Genomic DNA, 13,339 nt, shown 5'->3' with positions numbered 1-13,339 from the left:
CTGTCTGCCCAAGGTCCCCTCCATGAGTGCCTTAACCCTGAAATAACCTCCAGCCGTGAGTGGCATGAAGAGGTTTTGAAAATAGTGAAAATAGCAGACCCTTAATTCTGAGTGTTTACTGTGTGCTAAGTATTGTTCTAAGTGCTTTATACATATATTAATCAACTTGATCCTAAGAGTGGACCCTGGAAGGCAGGCACTGCTATTACCCTCATTTGATAGACAAGGAAACTACACGATGAGCTCACTCACCCTAAGTCACACAGCTGGTACAGCCGACCTGGGATTCACACTCAGGCGCACCAGCTTCACAGCTCGTGCTCTTGGTCACTAGCACACCGCTGCTCAGGAGATCAATGATGGAACAGACCTTCAGCCGTAAGTGATTATTCTTCAATTAATGTCAGTTTGGGCCAAAATTAGCCACTACAAAAGGTGCAATGTTGGTTCTTTCTATACTTCTCGCCTTTGTTTACATAGACTCCTAATGCAATGTTCCTGAGGTGAAGAATCCCAGTTTAAGACCAGCTGATACTAGCTAAAACGTTTGGAGTGCTCAGGGAGTGGCAGGCGCCATTCTAAACGTCTTCATGTATTTAGATGGGTTCCTGTAAATGAAGCGATTTCCCTCTGATATCTCCCTCACTCCGTGTTCTTTCTGTGTCTGTGTTTACCACCTCTTTCCCTTATGCCAGCCATTCATATTGTGGCCAGTTGGTAAACTATGTGTTTAATTATGTGGTAATTGCATAAGGCAGTAATAACAAGTGCTTATATTTATTTACTGCTTACCAGTTGCCAGGCACTATTATAAATGCTTCGTGCACATTAACTCATTTAATCTCTACAATAACAGCAGAAGGTTAAGTATTATTATTATTATTATTATTAATAGTATTATTATTATTCCCACTTTAAAGATCAGGAAAGAAACACAAGAGTTGACCCCCTGCTCAAGATCACACCATCAGCAAGTGGCAGAGCCCAGAATTCGATCCAGGTAAATGGATTCCAGAGATGAACCACTATACTTTATTCATGTTCTGCATTTAGCATCTCTGGTCCTCCTGTAGGACCTGTGTTTGCAGCATGCATTAAATAAATATCTGTGGAACAGATGAATAACCTCAAAAGATTTACTTAGTATACACATGCAAAACAATGTCTGTGCACTTTTTTTTCTTCACCAAAATCATGACTCTTACTCATGAATAGTTAGAGTAAGTTCACTGCTAGATAGCTGTAAACGTTACTTCCTTATACTATTCTCGCATTGCAATGGCCAGGCAAATGAAGAAGTCATTAGTTCACTTGAAAAGGCGGGGGAAGCACCATTATCTTCTTTACCTGTTAGAACCCGCTACTTCCTGTAAGGAGATGACAGACACATCTGCTTTCTTTTACCCTAGAATCAATCCCCTCTAAGAGAGAGAGCTCAGGTCAATGCTCTTATCAGAGCAGCTCAAATCAAATGCGGTGAAGATCCAGCTATTTATCAGCTCTCTGTGACTGTCCTTCCTAGGACCCATGTCCTTGGAACATTTCAACATCAAGATGTCTTCACCACTGCAGACAGGAAATCTAAGTCACCCATGACTCATCTCTATCCTTTACTCAGCCTACCCGATGGTGTGCTAATCCTGCTCTGGGTTTCATCTCATCATCTCAGACTCCATTTTTCCTTTGCCATGGGTGTATCCACCTTTCCATTTCTCCCTGCATTGCTATATCCATGCATACCTTCCCTGCTCTCACATCATCAAGACATTATTTTCTTCTGGTCTCCAAAAAACACCATCCTACTTTCCTAAGGCCCTGTTTCCCATCGAGCGCTGAGTCTTTGCCTTCCACCAGGCTACCTCGTACCGGCAGCATCTGCTCATCTTAGGCTCACAGACTATTGTTTTCATTCCCACATGTGAAAACAGCTCCATAAATTGAGGGTACCCATGGAAGCCAGCGCACCCAGCCATCTCCTGCCTGCTAGCTCTCCAAACCCAACCAGGCTAACCAGAAGGAAGATTATTATTTATGCTCTGGCCCCACTCTCTAGGCCTGGAACAGCCACAGTTACAGTCCTTTATTCTACCCAAAATAAAGTGACCTTGACTTGTGCATGGAGCCGATACTGTATTCGATCATTTCTGTATTAGTATATTTTATGCTGAATCTACTGATATTTTATATATTTTCTAACTTGGTTCCTATATCATCTTGGAGGATAGGCGCCATGTCTAGTTCTCTCTGAGCAGCCTTCATCCAGCGCTACTGTTTCTTCTTTAAGAAGAAGACTGAAATCAAAGAACAAAGCAAATGAATACCGAGCACCTGAATTTAACTACAAAGGAACGTGACTAAAATAGGGAAACGCATGAAGACACCCTCCGGGGGTGAGGCGCAAGACTTGGTCATTTAACTATAAGCTTTTTATTCCTCAATCAAAGCATAAAATATCCACAAACATTCTACTTGGCTGTTTCTGCTTATCTCTTTAAAACGTCTTCACTCTTTTTTACCCTCAGAACAGAAAACCCTACTTAGCAGCCTTAATCATAGGAAGAAACGAACGAGCTGCGAGTAGGACGTCTTTCTGGTGGTTTTGAAGGCCAAGCGCATGTTCCCAGGACTGGCTCCTGAGGTTGCTGAACCACGTGAAGTTCTTTAGCTCAAGTGTTTCAGAGAAGACTATAGTCAAATTCAGCCCTGAAGACAGATGACTCCTATGTAATCTTAGATGAGTGTTTCTCAGCCTTTTTTGGGTCACAGACTCTTTTGAGGATCTAAAAAAAGTTATAAATGTTCTTAGCAGAAAAAACTGACAAATGTTGACAGCCCACATTCTGTATACAATTTTAGGGGTCTAGGATCCAAATGAAGAAAAAGAATAACAGGATAAGGACACCTACATTTGCCCAATAGAGTTGGTCTGAGATTCAAGGAGGGAGGAAGAGGGGAAAGACAGAGTTAGCAGAGAAAGAACAAGGAAGGAAGAAGGGAAAGAAAGGTGACGATGGGAGAGAGGACAGAGGGAAAAAGAAAGGAAGGGGGGAAAAAAGAAAGAGAAAAATCCTAATAAGCTGAGAGAGAGTCTCCACATGAACTATTTATCTTATCACTTAGTTTCAGGCTTGGAAGCAATTACAGAAGAGCTGTGTTTAATCTAAGTAAAATTAGACAAGAAGATTGGAATCATTGGCTTTCCGAGGTATAATGAAATACTCTCCATCACTAGACACAAGGACTCCCAGTTTTGCTTTAAGCTGCTTTTACAATGCAAAAGATGAAGAACATTGAATTTAATGCAAACAGCATTTGTAAAATGCTGCCTATTTATGCGTTGCCTAAAGAACTATCATCCTCCTCCATCAGGGAGGCAATCTGCTTAACAGAGCACTGACTCGAAAGGAATCTTTGTGAATTAATCCTCAAGGTGGATGCAAACTAAGGTTCAAATAATCAAATAATTCTATTCGCAAACATTTGTCTATCCACACAAAACTCAGAAAAACAATTGAAGCCAGGACCTAGACAAAGCCTTCCTGGGAAAGTGCCCCCTCCATTCATGCACGCTGCCTGACTTTGATTTCACAGGTCCCAAATGGTTATTATCCATGTCTATTATCCCCCTACCTATAAGATTGCTTTTTGCTGGCATAGAAAGGTAGCTTTTACTCAGAAGAAAAACTGGTGGTTCACAAAGATGAACTGCTGATCAGAAATTCTGCAAAATATTATCTGGCCCATTGTACTTGTTCTCAGCAAATTACTAGCTTGGCCTGTTGCAGTTTAGGACCAATACACAGAACAAGGAGCCAGTTGGGCGAACTGAAAGATGTGAACCGAAGTGTGCTTTAGCCTAATGACAAGGAAGCCTTCTTGGAAAAGACTATTCCCCCTTACATTAAGCTGTTAGCATAGGTGGTTCCCATGAGTTCCTTCATTTTGCATTTATATTAAATAGCATTAAAAAGCAAAGAAATAGTGTCATCAGGAAGAGAAAGGGACTCTGAACTTTCAGAAATCTGCTTATCTGCAATCATTTCAGTAGGGATCTTGATTTATAAGAATCAATGTCCTAGCCCTCTGCTTCCTCTAACCATCACCTCTGTTTCAACTCTACTCAGCGCTTTAGGGCCCAAATGAAATTCTGCTTCATTCATGCAACTTTCCTTGTGATCTTCACTGGGTATGCTCTCTCTCCTCTGAACTTCCACAGTTTCATTTCTTCTTGGGACATTGCTCATGTTCAGTCTGATAAAGTATTGGGGTGCATGGCACTTTCCCTAGACTCTGAGCTACTTTGAGGCAGGGTCTAAGTTTTACTATAATTGTCTCACCAGTATCTACACATAGTAGGTGTTCAACAAACATGGAATTGAAGGAAAAAGTTGCCCAGATTGCTTAGGACGGCTCTAATCTGCATATTCTAGAACCAAGGCTGCAGAATGGCTGACTAACTCCACAGAAGATAACTGTCAGAATACAATATAGAGATTGTATAGTGTTACCACATTCCTGCCCAGGGCCCCTGCACTTGCTGCTTCCTCTGCCTGGAAGCCTCTTCCTGAGACATACACCTAGTTTCTCTCATCTGCTGACCTTTGCTCAAATGCTACCTCCAAAGAAAGGCCTTCCCTGTTTATCCTATTTAAAATCTCAACTCCTCCACTGCTATGGTTTGACTATTTGTGTTCTCTCTAAGTTCTTCTGTTGAAATCTTAATGCCCAAAGTGATGGTAATTGGAGGTGGGAGCTTTGGGGGGTAATTAGGTCACGAGGGTGAAGCCCTCTGCAACGCAGTTAGTGCTCCTGTAGAAGAGACCCCACAGAGCTCCCCAGCCCCTTCCACCAAGTGAGGACACAGTGAGAAGTCTGCAACCAGAGAGGGTGCTCTCCTGACTATGCTGGCACCCTGACCTCAGACTTCCAGCCTCCAGAACTGTGAGGAATATATTTCCTTTGTTTATAACTCAGTCTGTGGTATTTTGTTATGGCAACTTGAATGGATTAAGACACTGCCCCCTCCTCCAGCCCCTCCCTATTCTTTTCTCTGATTTATTTTTATGTATATTACTGGTCACCATCTAATACACTGTGTATTTTACTTATTTATTTTTCTTATTTTCTATTCTCCCCTCACATCCCAGAAGGCAAACTGCATGAAGCAGGGATCTTTATAAATTCTGTTCAATCCTTTACCCTCCAATGCTTAGACTAGTCCCTGGCAGATTACGCACACCGCAGGTGCTCAATAAATAACTATGAAATAAATTTTTTATTTTTCAATTAAAGAGAAAAATTTTAATTCAAGTTGGTTTACAATGTTGTGTTAATTTCTGGAGTACAGCATAGTGAATCAGTTATACAAATATACACATATATATTCCGTTTCATATTCCTTTCCATTATAGGCTATTACAAGATATTGAATATAGTTCCCCATGCTATTCAATAGAACCTTGCTGTCTATCTATTTTATGTATTATAGCTCATATCTGCAAATTCCCAACTCCCAATTTATCCCTTCACCCCCAACTTTCCCCACTGGTAATCACAAGTTTGTTTTCTATGTCTGAGTCTGCTTCTGTTTTGTAAATAAGATCATTTCTCTCATTTTTTTAGATTCCACATATAAATGATATCATATAGCATTTGTCTTTCTCTAATTTACTTCACTTAGTATGATAATCTCTAGGTCCATCCATGTTGTTGCAAATGGCATTATTTCATTCTTTTTTATGGCTGAGTAGCATTCCATTGTGTGTGTGTGTGTGTGTGTGTGTGTGTATCACATCTTCCTTATCCAGTCATCTATTGATGGACATTTAGGTTGCTTCCATGTCTTGCTTATTGTAAACAGTGCTGCTATGAACACTGGGGTGCATGTATCTTTTTGAATTAGACTTTCCTCCGGATATATGCTCAGGAGTGGGACTGCTGGATCATATGGTAAGTCTATTTTTAGTTTTTTTAAGGAAACTCCATACTGTTTTCCCCAGTGGCTTCACCAAACTACATTCCCACCAACAGTGTAGGAGGGTTCCCTTTCCACCATGCCCACTCCAGCGTTTATTGTTTGTGGACTTTTTAATGATGGCCATTCTCATTGTAGTTTTGATTTGCATTTCTCTAATAGTTAGCAATGTTACAGAGAAGAAGGATTAAACTATCATGCATCTAATCTCTTGCCAGGAAAAATCTGAGCATATACTTAAGGCTCCAGCAGGGTCTCATCAAGAAAGAATCCGCTTAGATTTGGGGCCTTCCCTTCACTGAAGATGTAAGGCCAAACTTCCTGAGCTGCTGGCCAGTATACCTCTATTCAAAGGAAGAATGGATCTGAGATGGGAAAGAAAAAGCCTTACAGCATTCTTTGTCCCAAGATATGATGTTTTACTGATTCCAGAATTGGTTCTTTTAGAAGCCAATAGTAGATCTATTGGCAATAGTAGAACTGGAGGAGGGATTTCCCCCACAAAGTTAATGATCTATTTGAGAAAAAGATACAGGCATTTGCCATTAACCTAAAGGAAACATGAGGGACCTTGTTCTGTGGGCAGTGACTTCAAAAGATTCTGCCATGTATACAGTGGTACAGGATGGGAGGGGGACATCTAGGTGAGGCCTGAAGAGGTTAAGTCAGTGACCATTCCCCACTCTGTCATTGTCCTGGGAGAAGAGAGCATACGTCAAATTAGGATTAGAGAATATAGTTTTCAAAACTTACTGAAGGTACTAAAATAGTGGGCTATACTTCTGGGAAAAGAAAACAGAAAATTAAATCTGAAAAGTATGCATACAACATATACTAATTAAAGGCCTATAGAGTAATGGTAAAAATATCTTAACATCTCTAAGGCCAGGAAAACTAGACTTCAACACATACCATCCTGAGGGCATTGATAATGGGCACCAAAGGGGAACCAACAAGAAAGGTCTAGGCTTGCTTACCAGGGGATCAATGAAACATGCAGAAAATGGGTTAAGAGGATGCCCAAGAAGCTTTCACAGAGAAAAGTGGTCATAAAAATTCTTTCTCAGAAAAAAATGGCATGATCTCTTGAAACAAAGGATGTACTAGAATTATCAGTCAGATAGGCAACCTGATTTTGCAAAAGGATGCTTTGCTGCCTAGTCCACAGGGTCAAAGAAAGCAATTAGTACCATTCAGTTCTAGCAAATTCCCAGAGCACACAATCTCCGGTAGAGAAATGTATTTGCATTTCCCTATGGCCCAAGCACAAGGCCACAGTCAGTAGGTATGTAGTTAAAGGGGGTGCTGACAATAATACAACACACATTTCACACCCTCCAGAAGGTCAAAGGTGCCAAGGTCCCAGGTGCTTCCCCTGCTCTGAGTTTACCGTCATTGAAGCTGTCATTGGTGGTAATGTGGGTGAATGGCGACTGGGCCCGAGGCTCCTCACACAGAGAGTAGCTGTGCTCAGCCTGGATGAGAGGCGCTGGGGATGTTGGGGAGGGCTCCACCTCCATGGACACACTCTTCTCCGAGAGGAAAGGGTCGTTCAGAAGCTGACCCAAGACGTTCTGGGAAAACTCATCCAGAAGCTCTGAGAAGTGCTATAAGAAACAAAGGAGGAAGAACTCAGTTTCTCCTAATCATGATCTAATACACACATATTCTAAGGAAAAATACCATCCACCACTTCAAATAAAGTCACTTATACACAATGCCCAGTTATCTATTGCTGTGGAGCAAAACACCCCAAAGGGCAGCTGCTTTAAACAACCACAATTTACTATTTCTCATTAGTCTGTGGGTTGGCTCAGCAGATGAGTCGATTTTACCTGGGTTCACTGACAGAGGCCCACATGAACCAGAAGGCTGGCCGGGGGCTGGGCTGGGACACTGTACACCTGGGCTTTTTTCTCAAAGAGGCTGTATCAGGCTAGGACTCACATGATGGTAGCAATGTTCCAAGAGGGAGAAAACCAAAGCTAGATGCCCTCAGAAGTCACACATCATCACTCCCTCCACATTCTTCAGGTCAAGTCAAGTGACAAGGCCAGCCCAGATTCATGGGGTGGGAAAATCGACACCACCTCTTGACCAGAAGAATGGCAAGACCACACTGCAGGCAAGTGTAAACAGGATAGCATGACTCACTTGGGGCCATCACTGAAATGATCTACCACATTTTACACTGGGAGTATTTTTAAATAAGGTGTCCGGTACTTCCGTAGCATTAAAGTGTTATTTATAGCAAAGTGTCAAGTTCAAAGGCATCAGAGACAGCTTCCCTCTATTCTCCCAACCACCCGGACTTTGTTCCTCTCCAATTTTTCCTTAATTTCTTCTTATCCTCCATCTCCAACACCACCAACCCTCCAGCCCCCAACCATGGCACGACCATGATATAGAAATGGTCGACACACACACTCACAGGGCGTCCTTAATTCTTGTTCCATTGCCCCACTCTAAAGGACTGTAACCCTATCCACTTGCCCTCACCGATGGGGATATTCACGATATGAGGTCTGTAAACATGGGTTTCTCAGCCTAAGCACTACTGACATTTTTTGGGCGGGTGGTGATTAGGTTCATTTATTTATTTACTTAATGGAGGTGTTGAGGATTGAACCTAGGACCTTGTGCATGCTAAGCATGCACTCTACCACTTGAGCTATACCCTCCTCACCTACTGACATTTTGGATGGGTAATTCTTTGTTCTGGGGGTGGGGCTGCGCATTGTTGGATGTTTAGCAGCATCCCTGACCTCTACCCACTAGACACCAGTAGGGAGTCCCTAGCTGTGAAAACCAAAAAATTCTCCAAACACTGCCAAAAGTCTCTAGGGGTCTAAGGCAGGACCATCCTTGGTTTAGAAGTACTGCTATAGAGTATATTAAAAATGATTATAATTTAATTTAATTTAAAAGTTACTCGGCACCAGCTGTTACAGCCACTTCTACCTTCTTAATGTTCCCTGAGTCACAGATCAACAGGTGTCATCCTTATCAATGAAACATTAGGGACAGTTCTGGTACAGGAGGGAAGTGAGGAAAGCAGACACAGCAATAAGAGGACTGACTGCAAATGGTAGACTCTTGGGACTCACAGGGTAGCTGAGTCCTACTGCTGAACTGAAGTGTTAGCCAAAGTGTTATAAAAATAAATGCAGCCGAGGGGTGGTGGGCAGAAGGTGACCCTAAGGTTAGAGTGCTAGGATTAGGATAGTTGTAGGGCAGAACTTCTCTAATGAAGGAGAGAAGCAGACCACAGAGAGGAGGCCCTTGTAGGCTAGGTCCTTAAAGCAGAGTTAGATCGCTGGGTTTCACCAACAGCACAAACATGAGAAATGGCTGCATCGCATCTGGACAGAAGGCAGAGAAGCCTCGGGCCACCAGCACATCCTAATAGGCACAGGTTGTCTACAAGAACAAGAGAAGGTGGCTGGGAGAGGGTTCTCTGTGCACAAACATATTTAGAACCGAAAGGTCCTTAGGAGCATCTAAGGCAAGCTGTCTGCATCACAATTACCAGGAGAATTTTGTTTTAGTTGTTTTATAATGAAGTATCTTAAGCATTCAAAAAATTATAAAAAATAGTTCCATGAATAAATTATGTACTCATTCCTTTCAAAAAAAATCTTATTTTCCATGTTTTCTATTGCAACATTTTTTTCTTTACTCTGTCTTTATTTTTTGAAAAAATAAAACACGGAAGGGAGGGTATGGTTCAGTGATAAAGTGCGTATTTAGCATGCTCGAGGTCCTGGGTTCAATCCCCAGAACTGCCATTGAAAAAAATACATAAATAAATGAACTTAATTACCTCCCACAAAAAAAACCACAGAGGGAGAGGATAAGGATATAGCTCAGTGGTAGAGGGTGTGCTTTCAATCCCCAGTACCTCTGTATAGATAAATAAATAGATAAACAAATAAATACCTAAGCACTCTCTCCCACTTTTTAAAAATAAAGTGAAAAAAAAATCCATTAAACTCCCATCCAACCCCCTTCTTCCTTCTCAAAGTTAACTACTACTCTGAACTTGGTGTTTCTTTTTCCCATCTAGGACATGACACTGTTACTACATAAGTTTGTTTCCACTACATATAGTTTAAATACATACTATTTAAACTTTAAATAAATAGTACCATACTTCATATATCCTCTGCAATGTTCTTCTCTCAAAAAAAGTTTTAGACCCTTTCATGTTTACGTATGTGGCTCTATTTCACTCATTTAAATTTCTGAATGGCATTATATTGTATTTATCCATTTCCTCTTGAGGGACATTTAAAGATTTTTTTATTACATGATACTGTAATAAACATTACTGAACATGAAGGGAAAACTTAAAACATACAAATCCTATGACCCACCTTCAGAGCTTTTGATTTAGGAGGTCAAAGACATCCATACTAAAACTACCATCACACCTGTGATTCTAACGCTCACTTCAGTTTTTACTGAAGGTTGACCCCCATCTCTACTCTCTACCCTTCTCCCTACACCACTTTACAATTAAGTCCCTAGAAGTTCAGACATGCTCAAGGTCAGAGATTCATGGATTTTGCAGCTACCATCTAGTAAACCTTAGGTAGGTCCTGTGGCTACAAAATAATAAATAAAAAGATAGAAAAAGCCCCTGCCTACCTGAGCTTATCAACTAGGTTGGTGCTTCTCAGACTTTTCTGTGCATATGAATCACCTGGGAATCTTAAGACATAGATGCTGATTCACAAGCCTAGGTGGGCTCGAGATTCTGCATTACCAATCAGCTCCCAGGGAATGCTTCTGGTCCACAATAAGACTTTGCACAGCAAGGAGTGGAACAGCTTCAAGGCTAAGGGTGCAAAGCAGGTTTCCTGACTCTATGATAACGTGAAGCCAGGGTCTGATTCCCTAAGAGGCTCCCCAAAGACAAACCTACTGGTTGCCTGATGGTGAATACTCTGCAAGTGTCTGACCAAACGCCTTTCAAGAACAAAATTAGGGAAACTAAAAGAGAAATAAATGACAAAGAATGTAAAATGCAAAAGCAAGAGCTGAACTCACAGGCCCTGCATTCCCCAGCCACACAGTTCTGTCCCTGAGCTGCAGGGTCAGCTCCGGCCAGCTGTGCTGGCCCTGCTAAGCCTCCAGAATCCCGTTCTATCCTGAGGCAAGGCTCTCTTTGATTGCCCATGCTTTCCCATGGAAGTTGCCAGGTTGGGCTACTCTGCTGACACTGTTTTCTTTCTCCTGAGCAGCACTAATGAATGTTTTCATGAACATCCCCTGAATAACCAGTAATAAACCTCTAGCTCTGCTAACCATCCCTGAACTCCCCTTACTTTGGATTTTGTAGTAATTATCATGTCATCAAATAATTTAGCCCTAAATGATAGGGAGCCCTGAAGAACTCACAGTTGTTATCAAGTGCATTAGGATAACCTCTCCTCTGGAAAAAGAAACTCAGAAAAAGGGACCAACTGTGCTTAACCACCAGCCACACCCAGGAACTTAGCAAAGTGGTGAGCACTGAAAAGGTCCCAGAGAGACACTTGTGATTGAAAGATACGCCCAACTTGTCCCAACCAGACGCTGTGACTCAGCCCAGCAAATTAGTTCCAGCTGGGTCGCCTTGGCAGTTGTGGGTCCTGGGACTCAGCAGATAGGTCAAGATCCCAACGCCAGTTCAAGGACCAGGCCAGAATTGACCCATCATTAATGCCAGCCAGTGAGAGAGGGCCATATGGTCTTGAAGGTCAAAAACTAGAGAAAGGAGCAAAGTGAGCCTCAAAAAGGGAACCTTTCTGGCTCCTGCAAATACTTTAGCAAAGGACTACTCATGTAGTAATCCAAGGGTTATAAAATTTCAGATGAATTCTTTCAAAGACATGGCATAATAGTACTTAACCATTCTGCCTAAGAGTTTCATCAAGCTTTATGGGTTTACAAAGCACTTCACAGCTTTTCCCTCAACCAAGGTTCACAACAATCCTGTGAAGTCAGCTGAAACCCATTGTCCAAGGTCTCAGTCACCTACTGTTAGAGCTTGGCCTTAAACTCAGATCCTCTTATTGCAGATTGACTGAACGTTCCCCACATTGTTTCTTCTAGGAAAGAGGTATTTGAGCCTTATAATCCAACTGCATGGAGAAGTTCTAACCAGCGTGAAAACATGATGCTCGTGATGGTCGTTAATGAAGACGTTGACGGGAGGCTCATCTGATGGGCTAAGTGCTTGACGTATTAGACTTTCAGAAAGTGAGCTAGGTACTTTCCCATAAGGCAGGCATATCCCCACTTATAGATGAGAAAACTGGGACTCAGGGTGGTTAGGTGCATGGCCTACCATTGGGATTGCACAACTAAATTGAGATTCCATACCAAATCTAGTCGGTTCCAAAGTCCATGCACTTTCTACCACAGAATGCTCCATCATTTAAGTCAGCCTCTAAAGCTGACACATAGTAGAGACGAGAGTTTGAAAAGATAGACTCACTGACAGCCTACTCACTCATCCATGAACACACAGTCTTCCACATTCAAAATATAGAAATGTGCCAGGTGGTTGTTAGATGGAGAGGCTCCTGGTACTTGCCTTTAGGAGCATGGTTCTGTCAAAGGGTTCAGAGTAACATCACAGACTCTCGAGGTTGGAAGAAACCTGCCCTGTCTCATGACATGAATGTTCCTCATCTCCTCAGTGAAGAGGCATGGCAACTTTCTTTATGAGTCTGTATCAAGGTCTTGTCTCCTCATTATTGAAGACCTGGCATTTAATATCCTGCAACCATCCTGTAAAGTCTTGTCTCCCTTTATTCTAATACGTGATATTTTCATTCCAACCCTAATGGTGTCCATATGACATTGGAACAATACACCTTTGGAGCCAGACAACCCTGAACTTGAATGCTGGCTCCTAGCTGTGCAAATCTGAACAAGATTCTTCAGTTCTCTAAACCGTGGTTTGCTCCAACTGAATGGCGAGGATAACAATAGCACCAGCTTCCTGATGTGATGATTAAATTAAACAGTGCATGTGATGCACCTAACACTTCCCTGGCACAGCAATCCATTTTTCAAAAAGCTCTTTAAAAAAAGACAAAACCCTATCAAAATTAAAACAGTAACATGTTGGCATTCTCTGCTTGTACACTGATTCCTCACACTGTTCTTCCTAGAATATCCTTTCATTTTCCCCAATATCTATCAGGAAACTACCTAAGACAAAACAAACCTATTTCTTTTATGAAGTCATCCTAGATGGACACAGCTTGATCTTTTACTTCCCTGACCAACAGCCCTTCAAAGAAGTATTTCTTCATTTGACTTTTTTTAAAAAGTTTTCTTTGATATTTTTTTCACTGCCAACTTAAAGTT

At 41.8% G+C, this 13,339-nt stretch overlaps 1 protein-coding gene across 1 annotated transcript in view; it reads right to left on the bottom strand.

The window, feature by feature from the left end:
* CREB3L2 (cAMP responsive element binding protein 3 like 2) overlaps positions 1-13,339 on the bottom strand; it is a 107,758-nt gene that overhangs the window by 35,706 nt on the left and 58,713 nt on the right. Inside the window, exon 2 of the mRNA XM_010983166.3 lies at positions 7,365-7,581. Within this exon, the coding sequence (XP_010981468.1) occupies positions 7,365-7,581 (217 nt within the window). The remainder of the gene's footprint in view (positions 1-7,364; positions 7,582-13,339) is intronic.

Source organism: Camelus dromedarius, chromosome 7 (genome assembly GCF_036321535.1).
Source record: "Camelus dromedarius isolate mCamDro1 chromosome 7, mCamDro1.pat, whole genome shotgun sequence".
In the NCBI taxonomy this organism is placed as follows: Eukaryota; Metazoa; Chordata; class Mammalia; order Artiodactyla; family Camelidae; genus Camelus; species Camelus dromedarius.
This window is presented reverse-complemented; position numbering and strand designations above follow the sequence as displayed.